This window comes from Mobula hypostoma, chromosome 21 (assembly GCF_963921235.1).
Source record: "Mobula hypostoma chromosome 21, sMobHyp1.1, whole genome shotgun sequence".
Taxonomy (NCBI): Eukaryota; Metazoa; Chordata; class Chondrichthyes; order Myliobatiformes; family Myliobatidae; genus Mobula; species Mobula hypostoma.
This window is the reverse complement of record NC_086117.1, coordinates 5,469,194-5,488,928: the sequence shown is the minus strand read 5'-3', so window position 1 is coordinate 5,488,928 and position 19,735 is coordinate 5,469,194. Positions and strand designations below refer to the sequence as shown.

Here is a 19,735-nt window from a genome sequence, read left to right as displayed (position 1 = left end):
GCGACTTAACCCTTAGTATAGGGCCACCCAGCCACCCATTGACTTAATCCTAACCTAATCATGGGACAATTTACAATGACCAATTATCCACTAAATTGTACAACTTGTAAACACAAGAGATTATGTAGCTGCTGGAAATCCAGAGCAACACATACAAGGAACTCAGCAGGTCAGGCAGCATCTATGGAGAGGAATAAACAGTCGATGTTTCAGTTCGAGATTTCCCTCAGGACTGATTAAGGGTCTCAGCCTGAAACATTCACTGTTTATTCCTTTCCATATATGCTGCCTGACCTGCTGAGTTCCCCCAGCATTTTAAAAGTTACACAACTTGGCCTGATCTAATTTGGTCCACAGTGTATGCTTAACCATACAGCTCATCATCACTGTCTTCAATAAACATGTTTCCACCATTTCCATCTTCATCTCCAGTTCCTTGATCTGATCCTGCTCCAGGTTGGCTACTGGATGGGAAACTGAAGCTGCCAGATGCACAACCCTGCTGCAGTGTTCGTGCTAACTTTTCACATTTTCAAATGTCATTGTCACTGACAGATTGATGTGCTGAATGTATTCTTCTTTCTCTTGAGCCCATCACCCCGACTGGGGCAGAGGCCGGAGACAGCAGCTCTCCAGAGTTCTCTATAAGGTCGATCAGCCCTGAGGCTTCTGATTCCACCACACGACTTCATAAGTCTTCGAGGTGAAGATCCTTGCTCTCCCAGGGATGAGGTCTTCGGAGGTTCTGTCGGTGTTTTTGTAGCTCTGGGTTTTTATGGGATGGGGTTGCTAGCCCCATGTCCAACTCTCCCCCCTTCACAGCCAGGCTTGGGACTATCCATGGCAGAGTTGCAAAATGCACAACTTCCTAAAAATGATCCTCACATATTTCAGGAACTGGATCATCTTCCTCAACTTCCATTGCTGAAGGTTTACCAGGTCCTTCCACATCCAGACACCAGCGGCTGGAGCTGACTAAACCCCACGGGCAGCAAACTGTCCCAGCAGAACTGATCATCTGTCACTGCCAGCTGCCCGCTCACACTCCCACTGTCACTCAAGCTTTCCGAACAGGCTTTCTGTGTCCTACGGAAACGGCTGATATGGTTTTACTCTTTCTAAAAAATCCGTGCAGAAACTTCCTTCACTGTGGTGTGATCAACCCTTCTGACCAACTTCTCAGTGAATGTTCCCGCGATTAGTGTAATAATCAAATTAAAACATTTAAAAGGACAAGTAGATCACACCCAGAATAGCAAGACCGTGTTTTTAACAATCAAGGTAATTAATCTTAAAGTCAAAGAGCCACCACAACACAGAAACAGGCCCTTTGGCCCATCTAGTCTGTGCCAAACTATTAATCTGCCTTGTCCCATCCACCTACCAATCTAAGTTACTCATTGAAATGTTGCAATTGCACCCACATCCACCACTTGCGCTGGCAGCTGGTAACATTCCACACCCTTGCCACCCTCCGAGCGAAGACGTTCCCCTTAAACCTTTCACCCTTCACCATCAATCACTCTCAATATCTTGGGGACATTAGAGACCCTCTCTTTTTGTTGTGCGGTTGTGTGTAACCTGAGAGAGGTGTACAAGATGATAAGAGGCATAGATCAAGTGGACAGCCAGAAACTTTTTCCCAGGGCAAAAATGTCTCATACCAGGGGGGCATAGCTTTAAGGTGATTGGCAGAAAGTATGGAGGAGATGTCCGACGTGTTTTTTTCAGACCGAGAGGGCTGGGGGTGTGGAATGCGCTGCAGGGGTGGTGGTAGAGGCAGGGGCATTAGGGGCATTTGAGAAACTCTTAGACAGGTACATCCAAGGGGGAGAGCAATGTGGGAGGGAGGGGTTAGACTGATCTCAGAGTAGGTTAAGAGGTCGGCACAACATCATGGACCGATGTTCTGACAGAAAACGTCTTCCATCCCTTCCTCCCGAGCACTGGATTTTAGTTCGCTAATTGCCAGGCAACGGTAAGTGGCGTAACCTTGGTTACTGAAAGGAATGACTGCGTAGTTTTTGTTTTCAGAAGTTAAGAGGTTCACATTAATTCAAAACTACTTGTATACTGCTGATGAACAGGGCAGTTAATCGCAAACAGTGCAAAATTCACTTTGTTAGCAAGCTATGTCGCTTCAGTATTAACCTCACATAGAAGATAAATAACTGTAACAGTCCAGCTTAATGCTCAAGTAATAAAGTCCTTGCTAATTGACCAGCCCGCTCCTGGCTCCCACTGTTACCCGCACAGAGCTGGACTTCAGCTCAGCAGAGCTGGTTAAGAAAGTTCAGTGCAAAGTAGACCTACCCCAAAAGAAGAGGGACATCAGAGCCACCACAGGAGAATAGGAAGACCCTCGCTTTCCTTCCATGGTTATCTTGCTGCAGACAGGCTAGAGATGCTGTATGAGAGAGTATGTAACAGCCCCCGCACCCAGCTGCTTCTCCCGCATGTCCTTCGAAATCTGCTCGCAAAGTGATGGGAAGAGTTTCACAAGCACCCCGTGCCCAGTTACATCAGGGAACACCAATGATACTCTGGCCCTGTCCACTGGCCCCGGCTTCACTCAACCCGTTACAGCATTTTGTAATATGTGGTCTGGATTCCTGCACTGGACCGGGTTGCTGATGTCCAACGGATTGAAGACTGTTTAATGTTATTTCCAGTACACAAGTGTATAGGAGGATGAAATAGTTGTTACTCTGGATCCGAAGCAGCTCATAAACACAAGAAATAAACAACAAAATACTACTAATAACGTAATAAATATAAATACATAAGATAATTTATATACATAGATCGAATGTCCATAACGTGACGCTATGCTGTAAATAAGGTGACTGGTAAAATGGTGGTGGAGCTAGTGGGAGTGGAGGTGTTGATCAGTCTTACTGCTTGGGGAAAGTAACTGTTTTTGAGTCTGTTGGTCCTGGTGTGGATGCTATGTAGCCTCCTCCCTGATGGGAGAAGGACAATCAGTCCACGAACAGAGTGTACAGGATCCTTCATGATGTTACAGATTTTGCAGCTCCTTTCGTCATGCAATAACAAAAAAAATACAACAATTACAAAGAATTATATAAAAGTATGTTAGAGACATATTGAATAAAATGTGCATAAATACATACATCCCAGCATGTATTTACAATGTAAACAGCATTATAAACAGTGGTTTAAAGTGTTTACAGTGCAGTGACAGGGGTGATGGGGGGAGGGGGTTGTGAGGGGTGCAGGGGCTAACTAGAATGGTTAATCAGATTAACTGACGGGAGGAAGAAACTTTCAATATGGCGTGAAGTGTTTTGATCGATAGCCCTGTAGTGCTTTCCAGAGGGGAGAATTTGGAAAAATGTCTATTTGTGGGGTGTGAAGTGTCGGCAATGATTTTACCTGTCCATTTCTTTGTCCTGGACACATACAAGCCCTGCAGTGATGGTAGACTGCAGCCAATAACCTTTTCTGCTGACCTGTCAGTCCACCGTAGTTTTTGTGTATTGTGAGAAGATGCTGCCCCAAAGCAGACAGTGTTGGGTGACGTGAGGGTGCTCTCCATGATGGAGTGTAGGATTGCACCAGTATGTTCTAGGGAAGATGGAATTTTACCAAAGGCCACAAGTGGTACATCCTCTGCCGAGCCTTTCTGTCAATGAAGGAGATACGGTTCTCCCACATGAGGTGCTGGGAAATAATGATGCCCAGGAACCTCTTAAATAAATGCTCTTGTAACCTTTAACAAACAAGACCTCAAGGGTCTGCTTGTCCATTAACCTTTACAAGATTCGTGCATTTTAACAGGTTGATCATGATAGATTGATATGATAATTATATTACTACAGAATGATTTTCACATTGTTTCTAAGTTGCGAGCTATGAGAAGTATTTATGGTTTCTGACGGTGGGTGATTGTAATGATTAATCTTTTTATACTCTGAATATCGCAATTACTCAATATATAGAGTGGACAGCCAGAGACATTTTCCCAGGCCTGAAGTGGTTAATACAAGGAGGCATAACTTTAAGTTAACTGGAAGAAAGTATAGGGAGAATGTCAGGGGTAGGTTTTTCACACAGAGAATGGTGGGTGCATAAAACACCCTGCCAGGGGTGATGGGTTAGGGACATTTAAGATAGGCACAAGGATGAAAAAATTGGAGGGAAGGGTTAAATTGAACTTGGAGGAGGTTAAAAGGACAGCATAACATAATGGGTCGAAGGGTCTGTACCATACTGAACTGTGTCCTATGTTCCTTTTTCCTTCAGAGGAGTGGCAAAATATTCAAAGAGTAATCTTATCACCACCTACGAACTCTAAATGTTTTTTTAAAATCTGTGAAATGTATAAATTCAAAAAAATCTTTTCCATAGTGGTGGGTGCATGGAATGCCCTACTGGGGTGATGGTAGAGGCAGATATATTAGAGACATTTAAAGGACTCTTAGATAGACACGTGGATTATAGAAAAATAGAGGGCTATGTGGGAAGGAAGGGATAGATTGATTTTACAATAGGTTAACATTGTAGATCGAAGGGCCTGTAATGTTCTATAATGTTCGATTTTCTACTTTGATTTTTTTCCACAAAGTAGATGTGTAAAGTTATTGTACATTTAGTTTGCACTGTGCTTATGGGAGTGATATATTGTTCCCACTGAGTATCCTGTCATGAAGATGTTTGCACTGGGATTAGTGCTGGTCGAAAGGGTTAACACAAGTTGTTGGATCTTGATTTGGTTTTGAGATTATTTCAGAATGGGGAGGGGGGAGTATTCTGATTACCGGAGGTCACAATGCTTGAGGTTCTTGCCAGGAGTAGCAAATAGTTAGGTTGCCAATAATATAATTCGCCAATGAACAAAATTATGAGGAGTATAGATAAAGTAAGTGCAAGCAGGCTTTTTCTACTGAGGTTGGGTGAGACAAGAACTAGAGGTCATGGGTTAAGGGTGAAAGGTGAACTGTTTAAGGGAAACCTGAGGGGGAACTTCTTTACTCGGGGGGGGGGTGCAAGTGTGGAATGAGCTGCCAGTGGAAGTGATAGATGTGGATTCAATTATAAAGATAAAAGATTAGCTTTGTTTGTTATATGTACATCAAAACATTGAATAAAACAGTGACATACATCAAAGTTGCTGGTGAACGCAGCAGGCCAGGCAGCACCTATAGGAAGAGGCGCAGTCGACGTTTCAGGCCGAGACCCTTCGTCAGGACTAACTGAAGGAAGAGTGAGTAAGGGATTTGAAAGCTGGAGGGGGAGGGGGAGATGCAAAATGATAGGAGAAGACAGGAGGGGGAGGGATAGAGCCGAGAGCTGGACAGGTGATAGGCAGAAGGGGATACGAGAGGATCATGGGACAGGAGGTCCGGGAAGAAAGACGGGGGGGGGTGACCCAGAGGATGGGCAAGAGGTATATTCAGAGGGACAGAGGGAGAAAAAGGAGAGTGAGAGAAAGAATGTGTGCATTAAAAAGAGTAACAGATGGGGTACGAGGGGGAGGTGGGGCCTAGCGGAAGTTAGAGAAGTCAATGTTCATGCCATCAGGTTGGAGGCTACCCAGACGGAATATAAGGTGTTGTTCCTCCAACCTGAGTGTCGCTTCATCTTTACAGTAGAGGAGGCCGTGGATAGACATGTCAGAATGGGAATGGGATGTGGAATTAAAATGTGTGGCCACTGGGAGATCCTGCTTTCTCTGGCGGACAGAGCGTAGATGTTCAGCAAAGCGGTCTCCCAGTCTGCGTCGGGTCTCACCAATATATAAAAGGCCACATCGGGAGCACCGGACGCAGTATATCACCCCAGTCGACTCACAGGTGAAGTGATGCCTCACCTGGAAGGACTGTTTGGGGCCCTGAATGGTGGTAAGGGAGGAAGTGTAAGGGCATGTGTAGCACTTGTTCCGCTTACACGGATAAGTGCCAGGAGGGAGATCAGTGGGGAGGGATGGGGGGGACGAATGGACAAGGGAGTTGTGTAGGGAGCGATCCCTGCGGAATGCAGAGAGAGGCGGGGAGGGAAAGATATGCTTAGTGGTGGGAGAATAAAACAGTGAAATAGTCATTTATCTCATCAACCAACATAACCCAAAGGGGTGCTGGAGGCAGCCCGCAAGTATCACCACACTTCCAGCACCAACATAGCCTGCCTACAACTTACCAGCCCTAACCAGTACATCTTTTTGGAATGTGGCAGGAGACCAGAGTACCCAGACAAAACCCACTCAGTCATGGGGAGAATGTAAAAACTCTTTATCAACAGCAGTGGGAATTGAACCTTGACCTTCTAGTCGCTGGCACCATGAAGCCAGACTTGACTTAGTCCAACCAAGCAGAGTTCACTACCAAGAAGGCCCACCAGCGCCTTTACTTCCTGAGAAAGCTAAAGAAATTTTTCCTGTCCCCTAAAACTCTTACTAATTTTTATAGATGCACCGTAGAAAGCATTCTTCTAGGGTGCATCACAACCTGGTATGGAAGTTGTCCTGTCCAAGACCGGAAGAAGCTGCAGAAGATCGTGAACACAGCACAGCACATCACACAAACCAATCTTCTGTCCTTGGACTCACTTTACACCGCACGCTGTCGGAGCAGTGCTGCCAGGATAATCAAGGACACGACCCACCCAACCAACACACTTTTCGTCCCTCTTCCCTCCGGGAGAAGGCTCAGGAGCTTGAAGACTCATACGGCCAGATTTGGGAACAGCTTCTTTCCAACTGTGATAAGACTACTGAATGGATCCTGACCCGGATCTGGGCCGTACCCTCCAAATATCCGGACCTGCCTCTCGGTTTTTTTGCGCTACCTTACTTTCCCTTTTCTATTTTCTATTTATAATTTATAATTTAAATTTTTATTATACTTACTATCGATTTGTACTCCAGGGAGCGCGAAGCGCAGAATCAAATATCGCTGTGATGATTGTACGCCCTAGTATCAATTGTTTGGCGACAATAAAGTAATAAAGTACAATTTACCAATTAACCGATACACCTTTGTACCATGGAAGGGAGCAGCCAGAGGAAACTCACACACTCACGGGCGGAATGTCCAGCTTTCTTACAGAGGATGCCTGAACTGAATTGCAAACTCTGACCCCCACCCCCCCCAGGCTGTAATAGTGTTGTGCTAACCATTACACTACCAAGGTGCTCTAAGATTCTACTCTATGTCTGTATGACTATTATTTTAATACAACCCAGAGATTTGGGCACGTCATATTCCTTGAAGTTTCCATTTGATGTGAAAGTCATTCTATGATGAGAACAATCATCAGCTTTATGAACTGAGTGGTACTAGACGGGTACTGCCTATGATGAGTGCGCTGATATATTGCGCTGTGACAGGTTTCAAGATTGCTAATCCCCACCGCAGAAGCCAGTATCTTCACGTTAGAAACTTCTCTCAGAAACGTGATGGTGAAAGTGAACATTCCCTGGGCTCACAGCACTCTGAAGTAAATAGCTGATGTGATATTTACGTTTTCTGCTTTTTTTTTGCTAATTCAATTAAATCTCAAATATGTCACATGTCAAATTAGTCAATGTTTGTTTATCTGTTTACTTAGAGATACCGCACGCTATTCAATCTACCTTAAATATTCATATATTTTTTATCCCAACAATGGTTACATCCCGACACGCGAGACAGAAGCAAGGTCGCATTGTGTATTCCACGGACCAGCAAAGACCGGCCAGCTTAGCGAACAGAGCGGTGGACACCCCTGCTGAAATCCTGAGGAAATCACACAGGGGGGATCACAAGGCCGAGGAAAGAGGACCGGGTCAAGACAACAGAGACTTTTGGAGAAGAGGAGTTCAGTGGGTAATACCGTTCCGCCTGACTGGAAGTGCACTGATAGCGGTAAGCGTAAAGGAGTTGGGTGCTTACTGATCTGGTTAACAACGGATGGTGCAATCCGGGGCATATTACGATCGAGGAACGTGTTTGCAGACTGGATATTGAACTTTTTACTGTTGGACTTCAGCCACATTCCACTGTGATACAACACTTGGCGGCACGGGAGGTCGTTCCTGCCTGTGGCCATCTAACGTGCAGCTCCTCCCGTGGAGGGTCAGACACCCTGAGCCAATAGACTGGTCCTGGACTTACTTTCCATCTGGTATGGTTTGCATTTTGGTGTTTCATTGTTGGGGTATTTTGTTCTGCTATATTTACGTTCTATTCTTGGTTGGTGCGGCTGTAACGAAACCAAATTTCCCTCGGGATTAATAAAGTATATCTATCTATCTATCTATCTATCTATCTAAAAGACTATAATGTCTAATAGACACACAGGTGCACATGACTGACACTGTTAGAAACTGTTCAGCTACAGTCTACTGTCCCAATTAAGCAGCACAGTGTCCCAAATAAATGGAGGGAATCTCAGCTATTTTTTCAATTAGATTTTGTTCTTTAAAAGTTGTCCCAAATAAGCGGCTGCCCCGATTAACCAGAATCCACTGTGTGTTTTTATATATATATATATATATATATATAAGTGTAATTTTATACTTTTTATGTATTACATAGTACTGCTGCTGCAAAACAACAAGTTTCACAACATAATAACCCTGATTCTGATTCTGGTCTTAGAGCAGATTAAAGGATCAGCACAACATAGTGGGCTGAATGGCCTGAAGTGTGCTGTACTGTTCTATGTTCAGACAGTATACAGGAACAGAACTCTGTTGTAACCTGTGAATATCCTGCACTTCACTTGCTATTGCTATTACTTTGTGCCAAGTTCAGCCAGCAATCTTCCTGTGCATTGTGCAGTGTGAGATTACAGAGATGGATTTAAGAAGTAACATCATACAAGCAACATTGAAAAGGTACGTGGTCGGGGAAACTGCAGGCAAGTGGGACAAGCTCAGATGGGAATCTTGGCTAGCACAGACCAGCTGGGCCGAAGAGCCTGTTTACCTGCAGTCTGACTCCCGTGACTTCGATTGTCATTCGAACTCAGGCCTCTAAATAAAAGCTATGGATCACTGAGCCACTGCCCCCAAGTTTTCTGATGTGATAGCTGAGAAAGTCGCTTGAGGGAATGGTTTCACCACTGGCTGTGTCCTTCTGAGTAGCTATGGCTGATTGTAAATCCAGAATCCATTTCAAAATCCATTCCAGGTCACTGTACAACTATTCCGATGCTGCCAGCATGAGTTAGCTGCCAGATAATGCAGAGTTTTAGCGGATTTCTTGAGATGCGAGAAACAAGGGCAGATATGCTTATCTGTTCTGCATCGCATAGGAATTCTTTTTAACGAATCCATATTAATTTCTGTTTCATTTTCTTTTGTACTTTCCAATTGGAGACACTCAATCATATTATGTTAGGTATCGTTTTGAGAGAATATTTTAAAATTTTTGTCAGGGTTTAGCACTTTCTATAGCAGTGAAGCAAACTTTGGGAGTTAGCTAAGTCTGAACATTAGAACATAAGAAATAGGAGCAGGAGTCGGCCATCTGGCCCATCCAGCCTGCCCCGCCATCCAATAAGATCACGGCTGATCTGGCCATGGACTCATCTCCACCTACCTGCCTTTTCCCCATAACCCTTAATTCCCTAATTCTGCTTGGAGGTTCTGGAGAATCTTCCACTTGAATGTTTTTGTCACTTTATCCTGGTCTCTGTGAGATCTCCACACTCTCGTGATTTGTCCCTCCTTGTCCGAGTATAAATTGTGCTTTGATATTTAACATTGCTTTCAAAAGATTTGAGCAAACAGCAAGGGTAAAGAGCTGACCCATTTGCAATGAAAATCAACGATTGTTCATTTTTGTACTGTGCAGTTTCTTCTCTCAACTAAAACCATGTCCTCACCATCAATCACAGTTTCTGTCTCAGGTCACAGGAGATTTTTATTTTGTTGTAATCAAAGTTCAAAGTAAATTTATGATGAAAGTATATCACCATATACAGCCTGCCTATGTTAAAGGAAGTCATGCACAGGCAATCTCCATTAAGGGAATCCACCCTAACATCCCAGATCAGTCTCTACATCCACCTGAGGACCCACCAATAGACAATGTCGTAAGAGAACATCGTACTCAACTCAGGTGATCACACTACCACTATGTCCGTGTCCTGGTCTGGCACGGACATCCAGGAGACAGATTCAGCTATAACATTGAAGAGGGAGCTGGATAAGTATCTAAAAGGTGGGAAAAAACTTTCAGGGCTATGGAAAGAGGAATTCTTGCATAGACATTGATGGAGCAAATTGTCTCATAAAAGAACTGTGATTCTGAATTACCTGAATTTAGGGTAATGCTGGGGGAGCTCAACAAGTGCAGTAGGATCTTGGGACAGGAATAAATTCAATTTCAATTCAAGTTTAACTGTCGGTCAAGCATACATGAATATTCATGAATGCAGCCAAACAAGACAGTGTTACTCTGTGGCCAAGGTGCAAAACACAGTACCAACAGTCATACACAGCACAAAGCACACATAGTACATACAAGGTAGCAAGCACATGTAACATATGGCCAGGCAAAAAAAAATAGTCCAGATCCTGAGTCCACGAATGTGGCAGAAATTTGCAGTTGACCACAATACACCAGGGGGGGTGGAGGGTTTACAGTCTGGATGCTGCCCCACACAGCCCCCTAAGGAGAGCACCGGATTTGGCATCTTTCTCCTGGTGGCTGTAAACAGGCAACACCGCGGCTTGAGGCCTAGTACTCGCTATGACTGAGGCCACGCAGCTCCCCACCATTCTCCCTGCTGTCCGCCAATAAATCAGTGAATGGGACTTGCAGTATTCCACATTAACAATGTCCAAAAGGATCTTGCGATCACAGGAGAAGCGACCAAGATGGTCACTTACTTTAAGACTGTATGACTCTTTCCCACACGAAAGCAGATGCAAGCAGCAACAGGATCTGCACCAAGTCCAGCTCCTTCAGTTTCTCGGCCAACTCGCTGGTTGGGTAGATGTTGTGTCTGCACAACTACATGTTGATTAAATAAAAGCACGCACACAGGAGATGGCTTTAACTGGTGTATTCACATCACAGCAAGAGAGAGCAAGAGATCATCAATACGCATGCGTAGACAACAGATCAATGTACACAGGTAAGTTACCAGTCCATACGTAATGCTAAAGGGAGTCATTGCTCTAAAAGAAATAGATCCAAACACTACAGTAGACCTGTAGTATTTTAAGATCTTGATGTCTAGCAGGATCTTGCATTCATAAAGAATATATTTAAAAAGGACAGTAGCACCCTTTGTTGACCCCGTAGAAGCAGCTATGATCAAACGTGCTATGATTAAACATCTTACCAGAAGATAGTTTCAGGCCATGACCCTTCATTTAGAACCATTGAGTTCCTTCAGTATTGTGTGCATTTTGGATTATCACAGACCAGCACAGGTAAACTCCTGATTGTAACTGAAACACTGCATTCTGCATTCAATTCAGCAGATAAAATTATATGATGGATGCCAGTTAATCGGGCCATCGGTTAATCCGGGCAGCCATTTACTTGGGATAACGTTTAAAGAACAAAAACTAAATTGAGAAAATAGCCACGATTCCCTTTGTTTATTTAGGATGCAGTGTTGCTTAACTGGGGCAGGAGACTGTTGCCGAACAGTTTCTAACTAGCGTCAGTCACGTGCATTTGGAGGATATAATTGCCTAAAGCAGGGGTTCTCAATCTGGGGGCAATGGAGCTCTTGCTTAATGGTATTGGTCCATGGCATAATGGTTGGGAACTTCTGGTCTAAAGCATTGTGTGAAGGCAGTTCATTATCTGCACTAGGTGTCTCTGCTGATTTTGTTCATTTACAGTCGATCAAAAGAACATGGCAGATGAATTCCTCCATCGATAAGGGGAGTTTAATCAGATGAATTCAGTCCTAAGTGTTATATTTCCAACCACTGCAGTTGTGAAATGTCCTGCAATCTTTGGCATAACAGGTTGGCTGATTCTGCCTTTGAAGAGTGGCACAATAGCATAACGGTTAGCATAATGTTACTACGGTGCCAACAACTTGGGTTCAATTCCCGCTGCTCTCTATCATGACTTTGTAAGCTCTCCCTGTGACCACATGGGTTTCCTGCAAGTGCTATGGCTTCCTCCCACATTCCAAAGACATACGGGTTAGGCGTAGTAAGTTGTGGGCATGGTACGTTGGCACCGGAAACATGGCGACACATGTGGGCTGCCCCTGGCACATCCTCGGACTGTGTTGGTTGTTGATGCAAGCGGCGCATTTTGACGTGTGTGGGTGGTATGTTAGTGTGGGTGCACGGTCACGTGGTGGTACAGTGGGCAGGATACTGACTTGGTGGTTAGCGTAACACTTGTACTGCGCCACCAACCTGGGTTCAATTCCTGTCACGGTCGGTAAGGAGCTTGTGAATGCGTGGGTTTCCTCTGGGAGCCCTGGTTTCCTCCCACAGTCCAAAGCCATACATGTTAGTAGGTTAATTTGTCACATGAGTGCAATTAGGCGGCATGGGCATTTTTGGACCAGAAGGGCCAGAAACCATGCTCTATCTCTAAGATAAAGTAGGTCAATGGCAAACAGGAGGATATCTGCAGATGCTGGAAGTTCAAGCAACACACACAAAATGCTGGTGAACGCAGCAGGCCAGGCAGCATCTATAGGAAGAGGTACAGTCGACGTTTCAGGCCGAGACCCTTCGTCAGGACTAACTGAAAGAAGAGATAGAAAGAGATTTGAAAGTGGGAGGGGGAGGGGGAGATCCGAAATGCTAGGAGAAGACAGGAGGGGGAGGGATGGAGCTAAGAGCTGGAAAGTTGATTGGCAAAAGGAATACGAGGTTGGAGAAGGGAGAAGATCATGGGGTGGGAGCCTAGGGAGAAAGAAAGTGGGGGGAGCCCAGAGGATGGGCAAGGAGTTATAGTGAGAGGGACAGAGGGAGAAAAAAGAGAGAGAAAAAAAAGGGGGGGGGAAATAATAAATAAATAAGGGATGGGGTACGAAGGGGAGGTGGGGCATTAGCAGAAGTTAGAGAAGTCAATGTTCATGCCATCAGGTTGGAGGCTGCCCAGACGGAATATAAGGTGTTGTTCCTCCAACCTGAGTGTGGCTTCATCTTTACAGTAGAGGAGGCCGTGGATAGACATGTCAGAATGGGAATGGGATGTGGAATTAAAATGTGTGGCCACTGGGAGATCCTGCTTTCTCTGGCGGACAGAGCGTAGGTGTTCAGCGAAATGGTCTCCCAGCCTGCATTGGGTCTCGCCAATATATAGAAGGCCGCATCAGGAACACCGGACGCAGTATATCACCCCAGCCGACTCACAGGTGAAGTGTCGCCTCACCGGGAAGGACTGTCTGGGGCCCTGCATGGTAGTGAGGGAGGAAGTGTAAGGGTATGTGTAGCATTTGTTCCCCTTACAAGGATAAGTGCCAGGAGGGAGATCAGTGGGGAGGGATGAGGGGGACGAATGGACAAGGGAGTTGTGTAGGGAGCGATCCCTGCGGAATGCAGAGGGGGGGGGAGGGAAAGATGCGCTTAGTGGTGGGATCCCATTGGAGGTGGCGGAAGTTACAGAGAATTATATGTTGGACCCGCAGGCTGGTGGGGTGGTAGGTGAGGACAAGGGGAACCCTATTCCTAGTGGGGTGGTGGGAGGATGGAGTGAGAGCAGATGTGCGTGAAATGGGGGAGATGCGTTTGAGGGCAGAGTTAATGGTGAGGAAGGGAAGCCCCTTTCTCTAAAAAAGGAGGACATCTTCGTTCTGGAATGAAAAGCCTCATCCTGAGAGCAGATGTGGCGGAGACGGAGGAATTGTGAGAAGAGGATGGCATTTTTGCAAGAGACAGGGTGAGAAGAGGAATAGTCCAGATGTGAGGATCTGTAGGCTCATAGTAGACATCAGTAGATAAGCTGTCTCCAGAGACAGAGACAGAAAGATCAAGGAAGGGGAGGGAGGTGTCTGAAATGGACCAGGTAAACTTGAAGGCAGGGTGGAAGTTGGAGGCAAAGTTAATGAAGTCAACGAGTTCTGCATGCGTGCAGGAAGCAGCGCCAATGCAGTCGTCGATGTAGCAAAGGGAAAGAGGGGGACAGATATCAGTATAGGCTTGGAACATGGATTGTTCCACAAAGCCAACAAAAAGGCAGGCATAGCTTGGACCCATACGGGTGCCCATGGCTAAACCTTTAGTTTGGAGGAGGTGGGAGGAGCCAAAGGAGAAATTATTAAGTGTAAGGACTAATTCCACTAGACAGAGCAGAGTGGTGGTAGAGGGGAACTGGTTAGGTCTGGAATCCAAAAAGAAGTGGAGAGCTGTGAGACCTTCCTGGTAGGGGATGGAAGTATATAGGGACTGAACATCCATGGTGAAAATAAAGCGGTGGGGGCCAGGGAACTTAAAATCATTGAAAAAAAATTGGAGGAACAACACCTCATATTCCATCTTGGTAGCCTCCAACCTAATGGCATGAACACTGACTTCTCTAACTTCCATTAATGCCCCACCTCCTCTTCGTACCCCATCCCTTATTTATTTATTTATTTATTTACCCCCCTCCTCCCCCCCCCTTTTTTCCTCTCTTTTTTCTCCCTCTGTCCCACTCACTATACTCCTTGCCCATCCTCTGGGCTTCCCCACCCCCCTTGTCTTTCTCCCTAGGCCTCCTGTCCCATGATCCTCTCATATCCCTTTTGCCAATCACCTGTCCAGCTCTTGGCTCCATCCCTCCCCCCCCTGTCTTCTCCTATCATTTCGGATCTCCCCCTTCCCCTCCCACTTTCAAATCTCTTACTAACTCTTCCTTCAGTTAGTCCTGACGAAGGGACTCGGCCCGAAACGTTGATTGTACCTCTTCCTAGAGATGCTGCCTGGCCTGCAGCGTTCACCAGCATTTTTTGTGTGTGTTGCTAGGTCAAAGGCAAAGTGAAGAGCTGGTTTCTACAGCCTCATCCCAATGACACTAATGAAAAAATTCTGGTCCACCAACCTCCTCCCCATAGGAAGAAACATTTATCTCACCCCAAAGGAATGTGAAATCTGTGAAGTGAAGCATCAATGTCAACACTTTTGAATAAAGATCCTTTCAAAAAGAACATAATCAGATCACAAGCACTTTTGTTATCAATTTGCCCACACAAAGGAAGTGAGGTTAATGTAGAGGAAATTTCTCTGAGGTTGTATTAATAGACGGTCCCAATAACATTGCAAAACACTTGAATTCATCATGCTGTAAGCTTGCCAATTATTCCCCCCCCACCTTCCTATTCTAGCTTCTTCCCCCTTCCTTTCCAGTCCTGAAACATCAATTTTTTTATTCCCCTCCATGGATGCTGCCAGATCTGCTGAGTTCCTACAGCATTTTGTGTGTGTTGCTCTGGATTTCCAGCATCTGCAGAATCTCTGGTGTTTAGTTTTGTACCCAGGTGAGTTGTACCTCGACGCAGTGTCTGTTGCATACAGACTGATGTCTCTCAGTTGCTCTCTCTCAGGGGGATATCAATATACTGACTTGTCTTTTCATCCCCCATTCTCAGGGTGTAAACTGGCAATTAGTAAATCAATTTGAGTAATCAGCGTAAATTTGAGTAGATTTGTACGCTGACTAATTGTACCTTTTAAGCTGTTTATCGGATGAGTCAGCCTCTCGAAGACTGAGAGTTCAAGTCCCATTTTGGAGGTTTGAACACTCCTGTGCACCCTGCCCCTCCAGTGATGGACTAACATAGATCTTTGTGAGGTTATTTTTGGATTTGATGTTAAACTGGTGAGCAGAAGGCTCTCCTTATGTTCTGCTTGATACTTCGCCCTCAATCACCATCACTGAAACAGATCGAAGATCAAGGGTCAACTTTACTCACCATATACGCTTACGTTGATTAGAAGTTTGCCGTGGTGTGTTGATCTGGGTGCGGCAAGCAATGAAAAACCATCAAGGTTCAACAATCCAAAAGAATAAAGAATTGTATACAACATAAAATTAGAGGTTAAAGTACAGATATGGAATAAAATATGCATAATGACAGCATGTATTTACAATGTGAAAAGTGGTTTAAAATGTTTACAGTGTTGTAGTGAAGGGGTAGTAGATTGTGGGGGGGGGGTAAATGGAGGCTAACTAGAATGGTTGATCAGATTAACTGCCTGGGGGAAGATGGTGTGAAGTTTTTGTTTGATAGCCCTATAGTGGTTCTAGAAGGGAGCTTTTGGAAAAGGCAGTTTTTCTGGGTGGGTAGCGTCCGCAATGATCTGTCCTGCCTGATTCTTTGTCCTGGACACATTCAACTCCAGCAGAGACAGCAAACTGCAGCCGGCGACATTCCTGCTGACCTGACAGCTCGGTGTAGCTTTTGCGCAGTGTGAGAGGACGCTACACCAAACAGGACAGTAATGAATTCAGTTCAGGACCGTTGAGCAAACATCTAAAATAACGTAAGGATTAAGACTTGTATAGAACACAGAAAAGTACAGCTTTGCAATAGGGCTTTTGCCTCACAATATCCAATAAGTGAATATTTAAAAATACGGATTTCCAGTAAAGCAGCCAGCATGATCAAAGACCCCACCCACCAGGCAGAAGATGTGCCACCAAGTTCAAGGGCAGCCTCTGCTCCACTGTTATGAGTCTATTAAATAGTAGTAGTCATACTTTATTGATCCCGGGGGAAATTGGTTTTCGTTACAGTTGCACCATAAATAATAAATAGTAATAGAACCATAAATAGTTAAATAGTAATATGTAAATTATGCCAGGAAATAAGTCCAGGACCAGCCTATTGGCTCAGGGTGTCTGACCCTCCAAGGGAGGAGTTGTAAAGTTTGATGGCCACAGGCAGGAATGACTTCCTATGACTTTTGACTGCACAATCAACCTCATTATGATCTTTCACCTTATTGTTTACCTGCACTGCACTTTACCATAAGATATAGGAGCAGAATTAGGTGCTAACCCACCGTAGCCAATCAGATTAACGAGCATAGACAGTCAGAAACAAATCACACTGGGAATGCAGACTGACCCCAGTGAAATGTGGATGTGAGTAATATCTAAAATAATGGAAACTAGAGTCACAGAGTGCTACAGCACAGAAGCAGGCCCTTCAGCCCATCTAGTCCATGGCAAATTGTTATTCTGCCTAGTTCCATTAACCCACACCTGTCCATACCCCTCTCATTCATGTACTTCTAAAAACTTACTCTTAAGTGTTGAAATTGAATCCACATCCGCCACTTCCACTGGCTGCTCGATCCAAACTCTCACCACCCTCTGATTAAGAAGTTCCTCCTCAGGTTCACCTTAAATTAGACCATAAGAGATAGGAGCAGATTTAGGCCATGCGGCCCATTGAGTCTGCTGCCCCATTTTATCATGGCCGATTCATTTTCCCTCTCAGCCACGATCTCCTGCCTTCTCCCCACAACCCTTCCTGCCCTGACTATCTATCAACCTCTCTTTCTCTGTATGCCTACAGTCCGTAAAGCTGTACACATACACTTCGTAAGCCTACACCCTCCGTAGCTGTTACATTTTGTTCTGCATTGTTATCGTTTTACTTCGTTCTACCTCAATGCACTGTGTAATGATTTGATCTGCATGAACACTGTGCAAGACAAGCCTTCCACTGTCTCTCTGTACGCGTGACAATAATAAACCGATTCCAAAACAAATTCTGTCCGGCTGCCAGTTGGTTTGTTCTGCCGTGGGCTGGGGCTATAACACATTTAGTTATCTTTACACAGACACTTTTTGTTCTGACAGTCAGCACTAACAATCGTTTCAGTTGCTGCTTGAGAAGTTTGAGTTATTTTTATGTATAACATTTTGTCCTGTCCCTTTCTGTCGTCAGAGGATAAAATTGTTATTTCTGATCTTACTGTTTTGTTCAGTAATGTCCCTTCCTCTGTTATTCCGTCAGGGAAGTGGCCTTTATTAGGTTTAGTCAGACTTGGCCAGTGCTTTCATTCACTCTGTTGATACATAATGTGGCACTGTGCTGTTTTGTAATACCATCAGGCAGAGCAGAATTAGGCCTTTCTCCCCATCAAGTCTGCTCTGCCATTCCATCAAGGCTGATTTACTATCCCTCGCAAGCCCATGCTCCTTTTAACACCCTGACTAATCAAGAACCTATCAATCTCTGCTTCAAATACACCTAATAACTTGGCCTCCACAGCCATCTATGCCAGTGAATTCCAAAGATTCACTATCCTCTGGCTAAAGAAGTTCCTTACAATCTGAGTTCTAAAGGAATGTTCTTCTATTCTGTGACTGTGTCCTCTGAATCCCTAGACTTCCCCACTATAGGAAACATCCTCTCCACATCCACTCTATCTAGCCCTTTCAATTTTCAGTCAGTTTCAATGAGACCCTTCCCCCCTCCCCCACCACCACCACAATTCTTCTAAACTCCAGTGCGTACAGTCCCAGAGACATCTAACAATCCTCCTACCTTAACCCTTTCATTGCCAGGATCATTCTCATGAACCTCCTCTGGACCCTCTCCAATGCCAGCACAGCTTTTCTTAGTTAAAGGGCACAATTCCACACATTAATCATTTGCATTCTGGTAATACTTTTTTAAAGAAGGCAGGCTGAGTAACAAAATATTGACATACGCACTCATTGGCCACTGTTATTTCTGTATGTTCATGGTCTTCTGCCGGCTGCCCTAGCCCATCCACTTCAAGGTTCGATGTGTTGTGTGCTCAGAGATGCTCTTCGCACACCACCGTTATAATGCATGGCTATTTGAGTTACTGTATACCTTCCTGTCAGCTTGAACAGTCTGGCCACGACTGTTCTCTTCTGACCTCTCTCATTAACAAGGCGTTTTCGCTCACAGAACTGTCACTCACTGGGTGTTTTTTGTTTCTCATGCTATTTTCTGTCATCTCTAGAGATTTTCTTCTGTGTGTGAAAATCCTAGGCAATCAGCAGTTTCTGAGATACACAAACCACCCTGTCTGGCACCAACAATCATTCCACAGTCAAAGTCACTTAGAACACATTTCTTCCCCATTCTGATATTTGATTGAATTTTGATTAGATTGACTTTATTTCTTACATCCTTCATATACACAAAGAGTAAGAGTCAACAGAACAGTCAATATAACATAGAGATACAATTGTGTCAGCATGAATTAATCAGTCTGATGGCCTGGTGGTAGAAGCTGTCCCAGAGCTTGTTGGTCCTGGTTTTCATGCTGCAGTACCGTTTTCCGGATGGTAGTAGCTGGAATAGATTGTGGTTGGGGTGATTCAGGTCCCCAATGATCCTTCGGGCCCTTTTCTCACACTTATCTTTGTAAGTGTCCTGAATCATGGGAAGTTCACATCTACACATGTGTTGGGCTGCCCAAACCACTCTGCAGAATCCTGCGATTAAAGGAGGTACAGTTCCCATACCAGGCAGTGATGCAGCCAGTCAGGATGCTCTCAATTGTGCCCCTGTAGAAAGTTCTTAAGATTTGGGGGCCCATACCAAACTTCTTCAAATGTCTGAGGTGAAAGAGGCGCTGTGTGCCTTTTTCACCACACAGCCCGTATGTACAGACCACATGAGATCCTCAGTGAAGTGTATGCTGAGGAATTTAAAGCTGTTCACCCTCTCAGCTCCAGATCCATTGATGTCAACAGGGGTTAGCCTGTCTCCATTCCTCCTGTAATCCACAACCAGCTCCTTTGTTTTTGCAATATTGAGGGAGAGGTTGTTTTCTTGACACCACTGTGTCAGGGCGGTGACGTCTTCTCTGTAGGCTGCCTCA

At 44.9% G+C, this 19,735-nt stretch overlaps 1 protein-coding gene and 1 long non-coding RNA gene across 3 annotated transcripts in view; one reads left to right on the top strand and one right to left on the bottom strand.

Moving 5' to 3' along the window:
• LOC134359756 (protein crumbs homolog 2-like) overlaps positions 1-2,710 on the bottom strand; it is a 165,200-nt gene extending 162,490 nt beyond the window's left edge. For both annotated transcript variants that reach the window (XM_063073350.1, XM_063073351.1), the window contains exon 1: positions 2,314-2,710. In XM_063073350.1, coding sequence (XP_062929420.1) covers positions 2,314-2,377 — 64 coding nt within the window. In that variant the 5' untranslated portion in view covers positions 2,378-2,710. The remainder of the gene's footprint in view (positions 1-2,313) is intronic.
• Positions 2,711-7,062: 4,352 nt separating this feature from the next.
• Positions 7,063-19,735, top strand: part of LOC134359760 (uncharacterized) — an 87,844-nt gene continuing 75,171 nt past the window's right edge. Inside the window, exon 1 of the long non-coding RNA XR_010021199.1 lies at positions 7,063-8,124. This is a non-coding gene — a long non-coding RNA (uncharacterized LOC134359760). The remainder of the gene's footprint in view (positions 8,125-19,735) is intronic.